General features: G+C 55.4%; 1 protein-coding gene and 1 non-coding gene across 3 annotated transcripts; one reads left to right on the top strand and one right to left on the bottom strand.

Moving 5' to 3' along the window:
* Nucleotides 1-609: 609 nt before the first annotated feature.
* TRNAC-ACA (transfer RNA cysteine (anticodon ACA)) lies at nucleotides 610-681 on the bottom strand. The gene has a single exon. It is a non-coding gene; the product is annotated as a tRNA-Cys (tRNA).
* A 3,281-nt stretch (nucleotides 682-3,962) lies between these two features.
* APLN (apelin) lies at nucleotides 3,963-13,225 on the top strand. Of its 2 annotated transcripts, none has more exons than XM_070785414.1 (3): nucleotides 3,963-4,366; nucleotides 9,926-10,097; nucleotides 10,695-13,225. In XM_070785414.1, exons 1-2 carry the CDS (start codon nucleotides 4,300-4,302, stop codon nucleotides 10,090-10,092), a joined length of 234 nt encoding a protein of 77 aa, XP_070641515.1. In that variant the 5' UTR covers nucleotides 3,963-4,299; the 3' UTR covers nucleotides 10,093-10,097; nucleotides 10,695-13,225. The 2 variants fall into 2 exon arrangements, with proteins under 2 accessions (XP_070641515.1, XP_070641514.1); XM_070785413.1 differs by having other exon boundaries at nucleotides 4,210-4,366; nucleotides 9,926-10,112.
* Nucleotides 13,226-13,597: the final 372 nt, after the last annotated feature.

Genomic DNA, 13,597 nt, shown 5'->3' with positions numbered 1-13,597 from the left:
TACCCCCATTTACTAACTGAAGACACTTAGGCTCAGAGAGGTTAAATAACTTGCCCAAAGTCACACAACTAAGGGTTGACGCTGAGAATCAGGATTTGAATTCAGGTATTTGAAATTCCAGAAACTGAGTTCTTTCTGATACACACACTGCTCACTGCAACCCAGAGGACAGGGAGTCAACCAAGCAGCAGAGGCTGGCGGTGAAGGCATACAGAGGTCACCAAGCAGAATGGAATAGCTTGTGCACAGCGCCCATGAGGGCAACGAGTCACAGGCTGGCTTCACAGGGGTCCGATATCTCATCTCTGTCTTCAACAGTACACTGGATCTACCCTGCTCCTCAGAATTGCCTCTGAACTTGATTGGAAACCGACTCTTGCCCCTCCTTACAGGCTCCAATTGCAAGAATGCTGCTGCCTCAGGGCAGGAAGGTGGGGACAGCAGCTTGCACCTCCTCCCCACCCTTGGAGAAAAGAAAGAAAGTGAAGTAGCTCAGTCGTGTCTGACTCTCTGCGACCCCATGGACTGTAGCCTACCAGGCTCCTCCATCCGTGGGATTTTCCAGGCAAGAATACTGGAGTGGGTTGCCGTTTCCTTCTCCAGGAGATCTTCCCGACCCAGGGATTGAACCTGGATCTCCTGCATTGTAGGCAGACGCTTTACCACCTGAGCCACCAGGGAAGATAGCAAAGACCTTTAAACATTTATTCTGCTAATATGAACTCAACAGTGTCCTCTTCCAAACAAAAGACAGTGCATAGTTCTACCAACAGTCAGTTATTTCTTCAACAAGTTGCCTCCAAGTGCCAACTTTGTGCCACACACTGCATGAGTTGCTATCATTCTGATGACCTTCAAGTCTAGTGGGTGGAGGCAAGTATGCAAACTAGTTATTTGACTAAGCTACTGAGATATACAGGAACATACAGGGGTTTCAGTATGACTAAGCTGAGTTGTATCCCTTACCTCACAGGCCTTGGTTCTGAAATGGGTATCCTGGTGGTGGACCCTCTCCACAGGCCCACAGAACATGGCATGCAGATACAAAAGTACAGGCTGAAATAACTGCCAATGAAAGTTATAGCCATAGCTGTTAAGAAGAAGATAAAGTTACTGTTGGCAAGAGTAGACTGAGAAAGGAAAAAGATGAGATCTAGAAGACTAAGAAAGGAAAAAGATGTGATCTTGGATCCAGGACTGGAAAAATGGATGCAGTTCAGTGAAGTGGAGAGAAGAATTAGATTAAAACATAATTCTCCCACATGGTCAGCTCTTTAAATCTTGCTTTTGATGCATGTCTTGGGAATTCCCTGGTGCTCCAGTGGTTAGGACTCCAAGCTTTCACTGCTGATGGTCTGAGATCAATCCCTAGTCAGGGAACTGAAATCCCACAAGCTGCACAGCGCAGCTTCTATTCACTGAGAGTTGTTTGCCTTAAATTTGTATTTGGCTTTGCTTTTGTATGTTGTAGGTGGGGAAAAGGATTATATAAGAAAGAATGAGGGACTTCCCTGGTGGTCCAGTGGCTGGGACTCCATGCTCCCAACACTGGGGACTCAGGTCCGATCCCCAGGCAGGGAAGTAGATCCCGCATACCTCAATTAACACTCAGCACAGCCAAATAAATAAATAAAGTAAGAAGAAGAAAGAATGATTGGGCTACTCTAGCCCAACACTGTCCAATAGAACTTTCTGCAATGGTTGAAAGGTTCTATTCTGTGCCGTCCAATTCAGTAGCCTCTAGCCATAGGTGGCAGAGAAGGCAATGGCACCCCACTCCAGTACTCTTGCCTGGAAAATCCCATGGACGGAGGAGCCTGGTAGGCTGCAGTCCATGGGGTCGCTACGAGTCGGACACGACTGAGCGACTTCACTTTCACTTTTCACTTTCATGCATTGGAGAAGGAAATGGCAACCCACTCTAGTGTTCTTGCCTGGAGAATCCCAGGGACAGGGGAGCCTGGTGGGTTGCTGTCTATGGGGTCACACAGAGTCGGACACGACTGAAGCGACTTAGCAGCAGCAGCCATAGGTGGATACTGTCATTGGGGCCAATCGCATTAGAGAGAGCAGCTCTTAACCACTTAGCAAATAGCCCATCCACACCCTGGTTAAGGAGCAATTAAATATGAACGCTTCCATGAACGGACTTATGGGGGCGCTCATTCGCAAATGCCCGGGCTAGTTCCATCAGCAGTTAGAGGATCATGGTTCCTAAAAAGCATCCCGCAAGGGTTGATTTACGATTTGCACGGGTATGTGATTTGCACGGGTACCTTCAGGTACATTATCTCATTCAATCCCCTAACAACCCTGAAGCGGGTAGCACGGAGATGATCATCCCCGCGAGATGCAGTAAATCTAGGTAACAACAGCAAGGCCCTGCAGCCGTTGAGGGTGAAAACTAGAGGTCCCCTGTTTCTCCTCCTGGAGGGGGAAGACTCTTTCCAGGGGGCAGCACAAGGAGAATGATCTCACGTTGCTAATGCCCACTGCTCACCGCCTGGGCTTCGCGGATGAAGAGGTGAAGACACCTCTACCTCTCCTGTCTCTGCCTTTTTCCTACTGAACTGGGGCCAATCTGGCCGTAGCCTATGAACAAGAACCTTATATTATCCCCTTCCCACTACCTTGATTTAGGCAATAGAAAGCGTTTTGAAAAGATCGTTTATATATTCAAAATTATGTAGGGAGCACCAACCATGCCCCAGCCATTGTTCTAGGCCTGGGGATTCAGCTGTGAACAAAGCAGAGACCCGCACTTCGGAGTTGACAATTACCGTGGACGGAGACTCCTAAAAAGTTGGGCGTACACTGCATTGTCTTAACATTTCAAAAAATATGTTAAATCTACGGTGGTCTCTTACATCTTCAGTGTCACACACACACACCATTCAAGGTGTTTTTTGTGTAAATCTGGACTTGCCCTTCAAGCAAACTGCTTGGCCAACTGAAATGTGGAAACACCTTTCAATTTAGTCTTTTAACATGTGTTGAGTGCCACCTATGTGCAGAGCCCGATATTGGGGACTTTGAAGAGAGGCAGAAGGATGAGAAGACAAGGTCCTATCTTAGGGGGTTCCCAGGGCGCTGAAAGGCAGTTCCTTGCCTTGGGAGCTCCCAGGCTGTAGGAAGGGACAGTCTAGACTGGGAAGGCAAACAACTTCAGGACCCACTTTCAGAGGGGAGTCCCAAGTACATGCAAAATGAATCCAGCCTAGGCTGTCTGGAATCGGTAAATGGTCCCTTGTTGTGATAATGGGAAACAAGAGAGCAGATGCCGTCTCTTAGGAACTGTCACATGTCCCAAGGACGAGGAGGAACCGGGGCAGCCTCTTCTGGATTACGCTTTATCCTGGCAAGTCTTCTGAATGAGAAGTGGAAGGATGGGGTGGGGGCATTCCAGTTAGAGGGTGCCTCCTGGAGGGATAGTAGGAAAAATGGGGGCACCGGGCACAATTCAAACCCAGTTGAAGACAGAGGAGAGAGGCGGGCCAGTGCCTGAGGGTCTCGGCTAAGTCCTTACAGCTGCGGGGTGGCCCTGCGGATGGACCGAGTCAGGGGTAGAGGGGGCGAGTGGGGGCAGTGCCTCGGTTCCTTGACAGCTGTTAAGGAAGCGTGGCGACAAAGGGTTAAGTGTGCCCCGGACTGCCCCAAACGCTTCCTGTGTTTGAAATCCTTCAGGTCTCCAGAACCCTCTGGCCCCCGGCCAGGCGGGCTTTGTCCGGGGAGCCGCTTGTGGGCTGTCAGAGCGGCCGCGCCGCCTTTGTTGTGGGGCCACCTCGAGGTTCCTTCTCGCTCCCTGGCTGGGGCTGCCGAGTGCGTGCCGGGAGGGGGGCGGTGTGGGAGGCTCGCTCCCTCTCCCTCTTCCTGGCCCCCCCCTCCAGCCCTCCCGATGACCACATGACCAAGTGGGCTCGCGGCCAAGCCACAGGCTACAAAATGCAGCCCCTGGAGTGAGCGGGGCGCATTCCCGCTGGCAGCCTGAGCCCCGGGCCGTTGGAGCCACAGCCGAGCCGCCAGCCATTTGGAACGGGCTCGCCGCCGCCCCCGGAGCCGCCGAGACCAGCTGGGCGGCGCTGCCCCGCGGCGGGAGAGGGAGGCTGCGGGAGACAGGAGGCGGCGGCCGGCCAGCCCGCGGCGCGGCTCGGGGCGCACGGTCTCGCGGCCCGGAGCCACGCGAGTTCCGCGTCCTGCAGCCCGCCCGAGCCGCGGCTCGCGCCTCCCTCGGCCCCCGGCCTCTCCGCCCCCACCCCCGCCCCCTGGCCCGGGCCGCGCGGCGGCGGCCGGCGGAGCAGCATGAATCTGCGGCGCTGCGTGCAGGCGCTCCTGCTGCTCTGGCTCTGCCTGAGCGCGGTGTGCGGAGGTGAGTGCGCGCCCTCCCGCTAGTCCGCGCTGCAGACCCCGCGCTCCCCGCCCTCCGCCCCGACGCTCGCTCCCTCTCCGCCTCCCGGGAGCCGCGCGCGAGCCGTACCGGAGCCGCCACGCGCCGGGCCGCCCACTGACAGGGCGCCCGGGGTCAGGGGCCCGCCGGCCGCGGACACCGCTCCCTCCGGGACAGTGGGGGGCTCGGCTCGGCCTGGGGCCTCACCCGTCCGGAGCCTGGCTCCTCCCGGTCGCCCCTCGCAGTCTGAGGAGCTCAGGGCCGCAGGAGTGCGCCCCGGGTCCCGCGCCCCGCGCCCCGCGCGTCCCGCTCCCCTCGTGGATCATTGGAGGGAGCTGACCTGAGCCGGGTGGGCAGGGCTCCCGCGTGGAAAGTTAGGGGCAGCCGGCCGGTCCAGGGGCGCGGGCCACTGGGGATGATGTGCCAAGATGCAGACGTGACACTTGTTGCATAGGCAGGAGCGCGCGGCGGGGGCGGTGGCGTGGAGCCCAGCTGTTGCTCCTTGCAGCCTGCATGTGAGCTGAGGCAACCTACCCTGGGCCGGGCCGGGCAGGGCCGGGCCGGGCTGGTCTCCTCCCTTACCCCCAAGTCCTGTTTGGTCTGCTCTCCTGCTCCCATACGGGAAGGCTCTCCCCAAGGCCTCGGTCCCACCGCAGGGACTCAGTTCTTCGAGATCCTGGCTCCCTCCCTCCTCCCCTCCACCCCCGGCATGGTCATGCTGCACTTCAGTCCCCCTGTCTGCAGGCACCAAACAAGGCAAGACCGCCTGACCCGGTAGATACCTCCAGGTAGCTGGCCCCCACCTGCACCACAGCCCCACCTGGCATACTTGGCAGTCATCTCTAAGCCCGGTCTCCACCCACAGCCCAGCCTCCCGGTCAAGGCTGCCTGTCTGTGCCTCAGTGTCTCCTGGGGCTGCCAGCTCCCACCTCCAGCTGCCACAGTCCTGTGATCTGGCTGTCACTGCTGCCTGACTGGCACCAGAGAATAGAAAGCCCAAAACCAGGTGGACTAACGCCAGTGACAGGGTTGGAGTTTCCGGGAGGTAGGAGCTGAGGGAGGCAGAGAGCAGGGCAGCACGTTTCCTAGAGGCAGGCTCCGGGTCCTCCTTGGTTCCAGGCCCTCCAGAACACAATGCAATCTTGGAGGCTCTGAGGGGCCTGGCGGGGCTCCACCTCTCTCTTTGTAGGTCACCTGCTTTCTCAGCTCTTTCTTGCCTTTGGCATCGCTCTGGCCCCAGGGAGTCCTGCCTGGCTTCTCAGGAAGGTGACTTGGTTGGCTCTGGTACCACCTGCCTTCAGCTAGCTATCTAGTGGTCTCTCTTTTCAGGGCCTGAGCCCTGGGTCAACCACCTCCTTGAGAAGAAGGGGAGCAGGCTTTTCCCTGACAAACTCCTGTCAGGTGGACAGTGGCAGAAAGTGAGCAAAAGATACAAATGAAGGAGCCCGCAGGGACCTGCCCTCCGGGAGCCTGCCGCCCAGAGAACTTGGCAAGACACTGGCAAATGGCCCCAGGTGGTGCCTTCAGGGAGAGTGGGTGCAGAGAGGGCATCCCAGAGGAAGCTGGGCCTGCCTGATCGGCACACTTGGGGCTCCCCCAGAGCCTCCAGGGAGACTGTTCACTGACCGACCAGCACTTGGACCCTTTAGATGTCCAGCTGTTGGGGTAGCACTGAGGTAAAGGCAGAGCTGGTTTCAACAGGAGGGAAGGTGCTGTCTGTTTCAGACCCTGCCACGTCCTCCTTCAATTCACCTTTTTTCATTAGGTCGCCTTATCTCCACAGCCTGCTTTGGGTAAATTCGTTGCCCTCACGTTTTGCTTAAGCCAAGCACTGGAAACTTCCCAGGCTCCCCCTGCCTCTTCACCCTGCCCCCCCCGCCCCAGCCTCTCTTGGAGCCAAGGAGGCCACCAGCCCAGGGTCCAAGGACACAGGTCCTGCTGTTCGTGCCTCCTGTCCTGGGTCAGAGAAAGAGCTTTTCTGAAGCACCTCACCCCTGGCGCAGACTCACATGCTGTCCGCAGCCCGAGTCCCCAGTCAGAGTTCCAGGCCTGAAATCCATGCTTCCTCCACAACATTGTGCCCTGACTTGGAATGCACCCCCACTAACACACACAGACTCCTCCGCGGCCTCCTGACCTGGGATACACTTTGCTCTTCTGAGTCTGCAAACTGCTGAGCCAGGGCCAAGCAGCCCTTGGTCTTTGTCTGAGCACCTCTCTCTCTCTCCTGCCTCTCCCCAGCCCCAGCTGAGGCCTGGCCACCATGACAGCGTGAGGACAGACTCTGACCTCTCTGACTCAGGGAGGGGGCGTCTCCACTCCATCCCCAATGCCTTAGAGCTAAGCCCCCAGGTAACCTGAGTCAGTAAGGGACTAATGCAGGTGAAGCAGACGAGCAGGGCTGCCAGGGCAGGTGTCTTCAGTGGCTTGGCTGGCATGGGAAGACGGCTCAGGGCATGGGGCTGGGCAGACAGAGGAGGGGCACCTCATCCCAGAGACACATGCAGGACCCCAGAGCAGTGGAGGGGACACAGCCAGTGCCACTTGTGTGGGCTTTTAAAGCCATCACAAGACAGGCTGGATGGCAATAAGAAAAAAAAATGATACTTCATTCCAAGTGAGGATGGCATGTTCCTGAAAAGTGGCACACACCTCATTGTGTGCTGGCAGGGTTGGAGTTCATGTGGTGTGAAAAGCAAGCCCTGTTTACCCCTGACTGTGGTTCACAGTGGAGATGCTGATGGCACTTCGGTCCCTGTAGGCTTGCGACTCCTGGCTGGATTGCCCTAGCCTTCCTTTAAGTAGCAGATGAGTTAGAGGAAGATATTTAAGTTCACTGGGGATGACCCAATTTCTACAGGGGAATTCTCTTGTGTAGCCAGGACCTCTGCAGTGATGAGAATCGGAAGCCTCTGATTGGCCCCTTTAGACAGGACAAAGCCTGAGTTTCAGGTGTCAGCTTATCTTAGGGTGAACCAGACTCAGAATCAAAAGTAGGAAACAGGTGGGTGATAGGATCAGGGTGGGAGAGGAACTGCAAACTTCTGGCTATGAGGAGGACAGTGAGCCCCCTGCCCAGTGGGGTGCAAGATGCCTGGGGCTTCTGGGTGACTGCTTTCCAGGGTCCGGCTGAGAGCTCAGTCAGCCTAGGTAGTTCTTCTCTGCAGCCCCAGTGTCTAGACATCTCCCTGGCTAGAGTCTGAGCCCAGCAGCCATGCCCCTCATCCTGGCTCTGGGCCTCCCTCCCTCTTAGGGGCCTCCCCCACCAGGCCTCCCTCCCTGATTGCCACCACCACTTACAGCCCTGGGTCTGAGCATTTGCAGATGATACCCTTCCCAGCTGGGCACTGTGACTCTCTTCTCATGGCCTGCTGTTCCTGGGACCATAGCCTGTGCCATTGGTCACCCTTCAGACTCAAGAATCAAGACCTCATTGAGACCTTTATGGTCTTTAGGGTGCTTCTGTGTGCCTGGCCACACCCTCAGCACAGTCCTTTTTGCCCCGAGAGTTTCTCTGGTACTAACTTTTCGTTAGCATCATTCCTATCCTCTTGCAGAGGGCAGGACAGCCTTGAGGGGGCTCCAAAACACAGGGCAGAAGCTGAAGCAGCTGGGGTGGGGGGCTGAGTGAAGGGGCTTCCCTCCTGTCCCTATACACGTTCCAGCCCCTTTGCAGAAGGTAGCCCCACGACGGGAGGAAGCAGCCTCCTGGCCCCTACTGCCCCAAAGCACAATTTGTGTTTGAATTTACATTAGGTGCTGGGTTTAGGGGACCACATTAACCCAGTCCCAACCAGAAGCATGAAGAGTGGCTGGTAAACAGAGAGGTCCTAATGGGCTTGTGACTCTTCTGCGGGAGGGAGGGTGAAGGGCTAGAGAGTGTGCGCGTGCGTGTCTGGGCCAGCACTGGAGAGCGGTAGGCCCCAGGGGCCTGGGCAGGGAGGGCCCTAAGGACAGACCTCGCCTGCTTCTGGCCTAAGAGGAGGAGAAATGCCTGGAAATTGTGTGCAAGTGGAGGAGGAATCACAAAAGCCAACTAGCCAAGGAAGGAACTGGAGCATGGGGATGCTGGAGGCAGGGAGGAAGGAAAGGAAGAGCTGCCAGGGGTATAATGGGGGAACTGGCAGCCAAGGGGCGGTTATATGGAAACTGTGAGCTAGTGGTGGAGACTCCTGGATGGATAGAAACAGGTCTCGAGAGAGAGGGATATAGCTGGAGGCGAACCTGCTGGTGTGGGAAGAGGGAGACTGGGATTCACGATCGCTGGCCTCAGAAGCTGTATTTGCCTGGAGCAGCCCCATCCTGGGCATTGCCTAACACTCTGCTGGTCTGTCTCTCGCCCAGCACCATCACCACTCCCCGCTCTGCTGGCCTCTGGTAGCTGGCTTGTCTGTGGCGTGCCAGCTCGCCTGCCCTGGCTGGACGTCAGCCTCCATGTGAGGTGGCCCATGAGTCTCGTCCCTCATCGCACCCAGGAACACCCAGCACCACTTGGATTCTATCGGCAGGGCTTGCTCTGGCATCAGGAGGTTTCTACTCTGTGCACAGATGTAGAGGGGAGCCCCTAGAGCAGAAAAGAAGCCAACTGGGATCAGAATAGAGGGAATGTGCATCAGACACAGGATGGGGGTATGATCTGGGGATGAAAAGAGGTGTGGTAAGGGGGGCAACTTTAGCAGCCCAGCCCCCTTCCCGATGCACTTGCTGCTTCAGGTGACGTTCACTCATTTGTTTACTCATTCATTTGTACAATATTTATTGGCCTCTGAATCTGGTCACAACCTGAATAGAATCCAGCATAAGGCAGAGTCAGAGACCACCCTGTCCCCCTGACACAGAGAATCGGAGACTGCCCCCCCCCCCCAGCAGTCCCCCAGTCACCCACCAGGAGGCCATGGGAGCAAGTGAGCCCCAAGATGGCTAGACACTGATGACATGCCCAGGGGGGAGGTCTGAGAGCTCTAGGACTCAAAAGTGGGTCACCTGCATATCAAAGGATGTACAATGACATCATGTTTCAGATTTGCTTTAGAATACCTCCGCAAAGAAAGAAACAGGAGAACCAAAGCATATGTAACTCCATCTGGATCACTGTTGAATCTAGGTGATGGCCACGTGATGGGGGGAGTTCATTTCATTGAAATATTGTGTCTGAAATGTTTTCAGTGTATCAGTTGCCAGGGTGCAGTGGGAGGTATACTGTCTGCCATGCCCCAGGCTCAGTACAGGCCTGATACCCCAAACTGCACCTCTTGATGACGTTCTGAACACAGAACGTGTATTTGTGCCCATCAGAAACATGATAAAACTCTCAAAAGGACATAAAGTCAGGTGTATAATTCGCAAAATGTGAGTCATGGGTTCCATTTGCCCCAGAACAGTGTAACTGTTGCAAAAAGTTCATTGGTTCATGGATTGAAAAAGAAAAACTATGAGAGCGCCACCTCATGGGGAAACTGCCCCTCCTGGCCGGCTGTGAGGCCAGGCCTCTGCATCAGCCTTTGGGGATGACTGGCTTGACTGGCTTTCTTCTTCCTACAGGACCCCTGCTGCAGACTTCTGACGGGAAGGAGATGGAAGAAGGCACCATCCGATACCTGGTGCAGCCCAGGGGGCCGAGGAGCGGCCCAGGCCCCTGGCAGGGAGGTCGGAGGAAGTTCCGGCGCCAGCGGCCACGCCTCTCCCACAAGGGTCCCATGCCTTTCTGAAGCAGGTACTTGAGCCTCTGGTGAGTGGGTGGCACAGAGAGGGCAGGGGAGGAACAGTCTGGAAGCTGGGTGGGCCTGCTGCTGATTGCTGGCCAGAGACCTGCACCAGGCAGTCCCAGCCCCACACAGAACCCTGGGGCTCACAGATGGGAGGCCGAGGCTCGAGAGGGGCTTGGCGCTCCCCCAGGAGTCAGGTGCTGGCTCCCGTCCGCCCGGCTGCCTAGAGTTGGGCTGGCTGGCCCAGGTGGAGTGTTCTGGAAGACCAGGGGGGGGAATGCGCTTTGATAAGCTGGGGAGGGGTGCCCCAGGGTATGTGTGTGAGTGTGGATCCTCACCAGAGGCGGAGAAGGAGGCAGGGAGCTTTGGGGGTAGCCGCAGGCAGAAGACAGGAAGAGAGCTGCCTGGAGCTATGGGAGGAGAGTTAGAGGTGACCTGCTGTCCTTCCCACTGTCTCCGGGACAGGGGCACCAGCTCAGGGGCCTGAGGCTTTAGGTTCAGGCTTGCGCGGAGCAGGGTGAAGGTGGTCTTCTGTCCTGCCCTGGGCGGTTCCTTTGACCTAGGACACATCAATGACTCCTCTCTGGTCATTTTTGTCTCTTTAGGACCGAAGGGGCCACCACACGCCCACCCCCTGTGATTTCTCTCTACTCCTCCATAGATCGGCCTGCTTCTCTGGAGCCCTCACAGCCGTTCGCCTCACCTGGCCCCTCTTCTAGCTGCTCACCGGCTGGCTCTCCTCCCCCACTTGCCTTCCCATCAAGGATCCATTCAGCCCCTGATTCCTGACTTGGGAGACCTCGCACTGGAATACCAGCCCTCCCCCTGCTCTAAGCCCTACCTCTTCTGTCTGATACCCTAATGCCTAACCCTTCTCTGGCCCTTCCTGCCTCAGGTATGCCCTGCGGGCTGGGTGGAACCCTCCCTTCTTCAACTAGGGCATCAGCCTTCCCCTGGCTGCCAGAGGGGCACAGGGAGCTGAGCAATGAGAGACTCTAGTGAGAGGGGAGAGGGATGGGGTGTTGGCATGCAGACAGGGTGCCTTGGGGGACACGGGAATGGGGGCTTGGCTCTCTGGTCAAGGAGGAGGTGAAGCACCAGAGAAGAGAGGAATAGCTACTGTGGTGTCTTCCTCCTCCCTGAGTTTGGCCCAGTTAAGGAAAGAGGTGAAGGAGAGGGGCCATGCTGTACTGGGTTGGCCAAGAAGTTCATTTGGGCTTTCCATAAAGCTGTTATGGATACTTCGTCACTTCTCTCACCACCTTGCTGTGCTGCCTGACCGTCCCTCTCCCCCTACCCCGGCTAGTTTCAGCTCCAGCTTTGGAGGGGAGGAGATGGGCCTGAGGCGGCTCTGTACCCTCCCAGGAACGAAAGCCAAGCAGGACACTTGGTTTTGCCAAGAATCACAGACTATCAGAGCCAAAAGGCACCTTGGAGATCACGTAGCTCCACCTCCTTATGCAAACTCCTGCAAAAAGCAGAGGCCTGGAGGGGGATGGTGACCTGCTCAGTGTCACCAGAGCCAGAATGAGGGCTCAGGTCTCCCGCTCCCACGTGAGGACATCCTCTTCCTTCTTGATGAGGCTTTCCAAAGCCATGAAGTGCCTTTCTCCCGGGGTTGGGGCTCAGGGTGCCTAGGAAGGGGGAGGGAACTGGCTGTGAGCTGCCCCATGGTGGGACGGAGCTGTCCCAGCCTCCCTGGCCTCGGGTCCATTCCCCAACCTGGCCCGGAAAGTTCTATGACTGGCCAGCCACTCCCATTCCTGTGACACTCGCAGACCCCAGGTATTTTCATAGCGGCAGCTCAGGCACCAAGACTCCCAGGAGCCAGGAGGTGGCCTTAAGCAACTGGACTCAATAGCTGTCCCTTCATGTTGACAGGACTTTCTCTCCCAGTGGCCTTTCCTTGGGGAGGGGGGAGACAGAAAGGAGAGAGGAAAGAAAGGGAGGGAGGGAGGAAGGAAAGATGGGAGGAAGTGTGGATCTCAGCAGGCTTTCTTCTGAGAGGCCTGGGAAGGAGAAAAGGGAAGACAGGAGCCTGATGGCCACCCATGTATGTGTGGGAGCAGGGGGAGTCAGGGCCCCCCGAGTCCCACAACAGATCCCTTTCGCCTATACCCGAACCCTTCCCCTTCTCTCCACTGCTGCTAACGCTACTGCTGCTGCTGCTGCTGCTTCAAGGCCCACCCTGGGGAACCAGGCTGGGCACCCGCTGACCCCCCAATTCCTCTCAGCCCGGAGTGGGGGCTGACCAGTGTCCAGAAAGCCTCTTCTGCCATGGATGCCCCCACCAGGGACTGGGCCGTTTTCCCCTCTTCCTCTCTGCTTCTCCTGTCACATCAGTTGCCCAGCCCTGTGGGGAACGAGATGGAAAGGGATGGCTGGGAAAGTCTGGGGACACGAGAAGTGGGGATGCTGAGGGGCTGTCTTATTTAAAGTGGTTGTGTGTGATTCTTAGACTAATTTATACAAAGTTATTAAGGCCCTTTTCATTAAGAAAGCCTTCCCTTTCCCTAGTTGTGTTCACTGTGTTTGTAAAGATTGTTCAGTGTAAATATGTCTTATAATAAAGAATGAAAAGCTGACAATTCACCCTTACTCTTGGAGGTCACTTTCAGGAGGGGCACACCTCTCCCCTGAAGTCCCCAGTCCCTCCCCACCCCCAATGCCCATGAACTTCACGCACAGGGAAGGAAGTACCTGCCTTCTATATCAGTTCCAGGTCTGATGGCTTCTAACTAATTTGCCAAAAACTCACAAAAAGAATTGCTATGCTTAATGACCAGTTCACATAACATACAGTCCAGTTTTAAGTGTGTTGGCATCTGTTTGAGTGTCCTAATTGTTATATGCAGTGTCCTTTAAAGGATTAAAAAAAATTAAGAACATTCTGATTAAAGGTGGGATTTCTACTAAAAATTGTTTTATATCCTTGGTGCGTGCCTTCTTCTATTTTTATCTACTTTTGAACACTCCTGGGACTTTTTAGCCAGTTTGCCTTTCTTGAGAAATGTTCTGTTTCCTGCAATAAATACATTTGATAATGACTTTGTATGTATCATTTTATGTCTCACACAGTAGAGTTGCTTGATGCACAAGATAGCCTGAGAAATAAAATGCAAGGAGTTCGATGCAATTCTGCCCCATCTGTCTCACTTCTTCACGATTGTTGTCAAAATGCCAATATCTTGGAGAACAGAAAGGAATGCTGGGTACATGCTAATTTGGTTAATCAACTCATTAGGTGCACACAGGCATACACAATCCAGAGTAAAACCCAGCGAAGAGGAGACAGGAGTGATCCAAAAGGTACCTTCAAGTTTTGTGGGAAATTTTACAGATTTGACAGGTATTTAGTTCTAGAAATATACAATTTGAAGAAAGGGTCTTGAGACACTTGCTAAAAAGTCATAAAGCTGCTCAATGAAAGGTCAAATAGAAAACACCACCCACAGCACACACAGCAATCTCATCATTGACAAAAATGTTGCAGATTGTGACAGTGATT

Source organism: Bos indicus, chromosome X (genome assembly GCF_029378745.1).
Source record: "Bos indicus isolate NIAB-ARS_2022 breed Sahiwal x Tharparkar chromosome X, NIAB-ARS_B.indTharparkar_mat_pri_1.0, whole genome shotgun sequence".
In the NCBI taxonomy this organism is placed as follows: Eukaryota; Metazoa; Chordata; class Mammalia; order Artiodactyla; family Bovidae; genus Bos; species Bos indicus.
The sequence above is the reverse complement of the archived record's forward strand: the minus strand, read 5'-3'. Positions and strand labels throughout refer to the sequence as shown.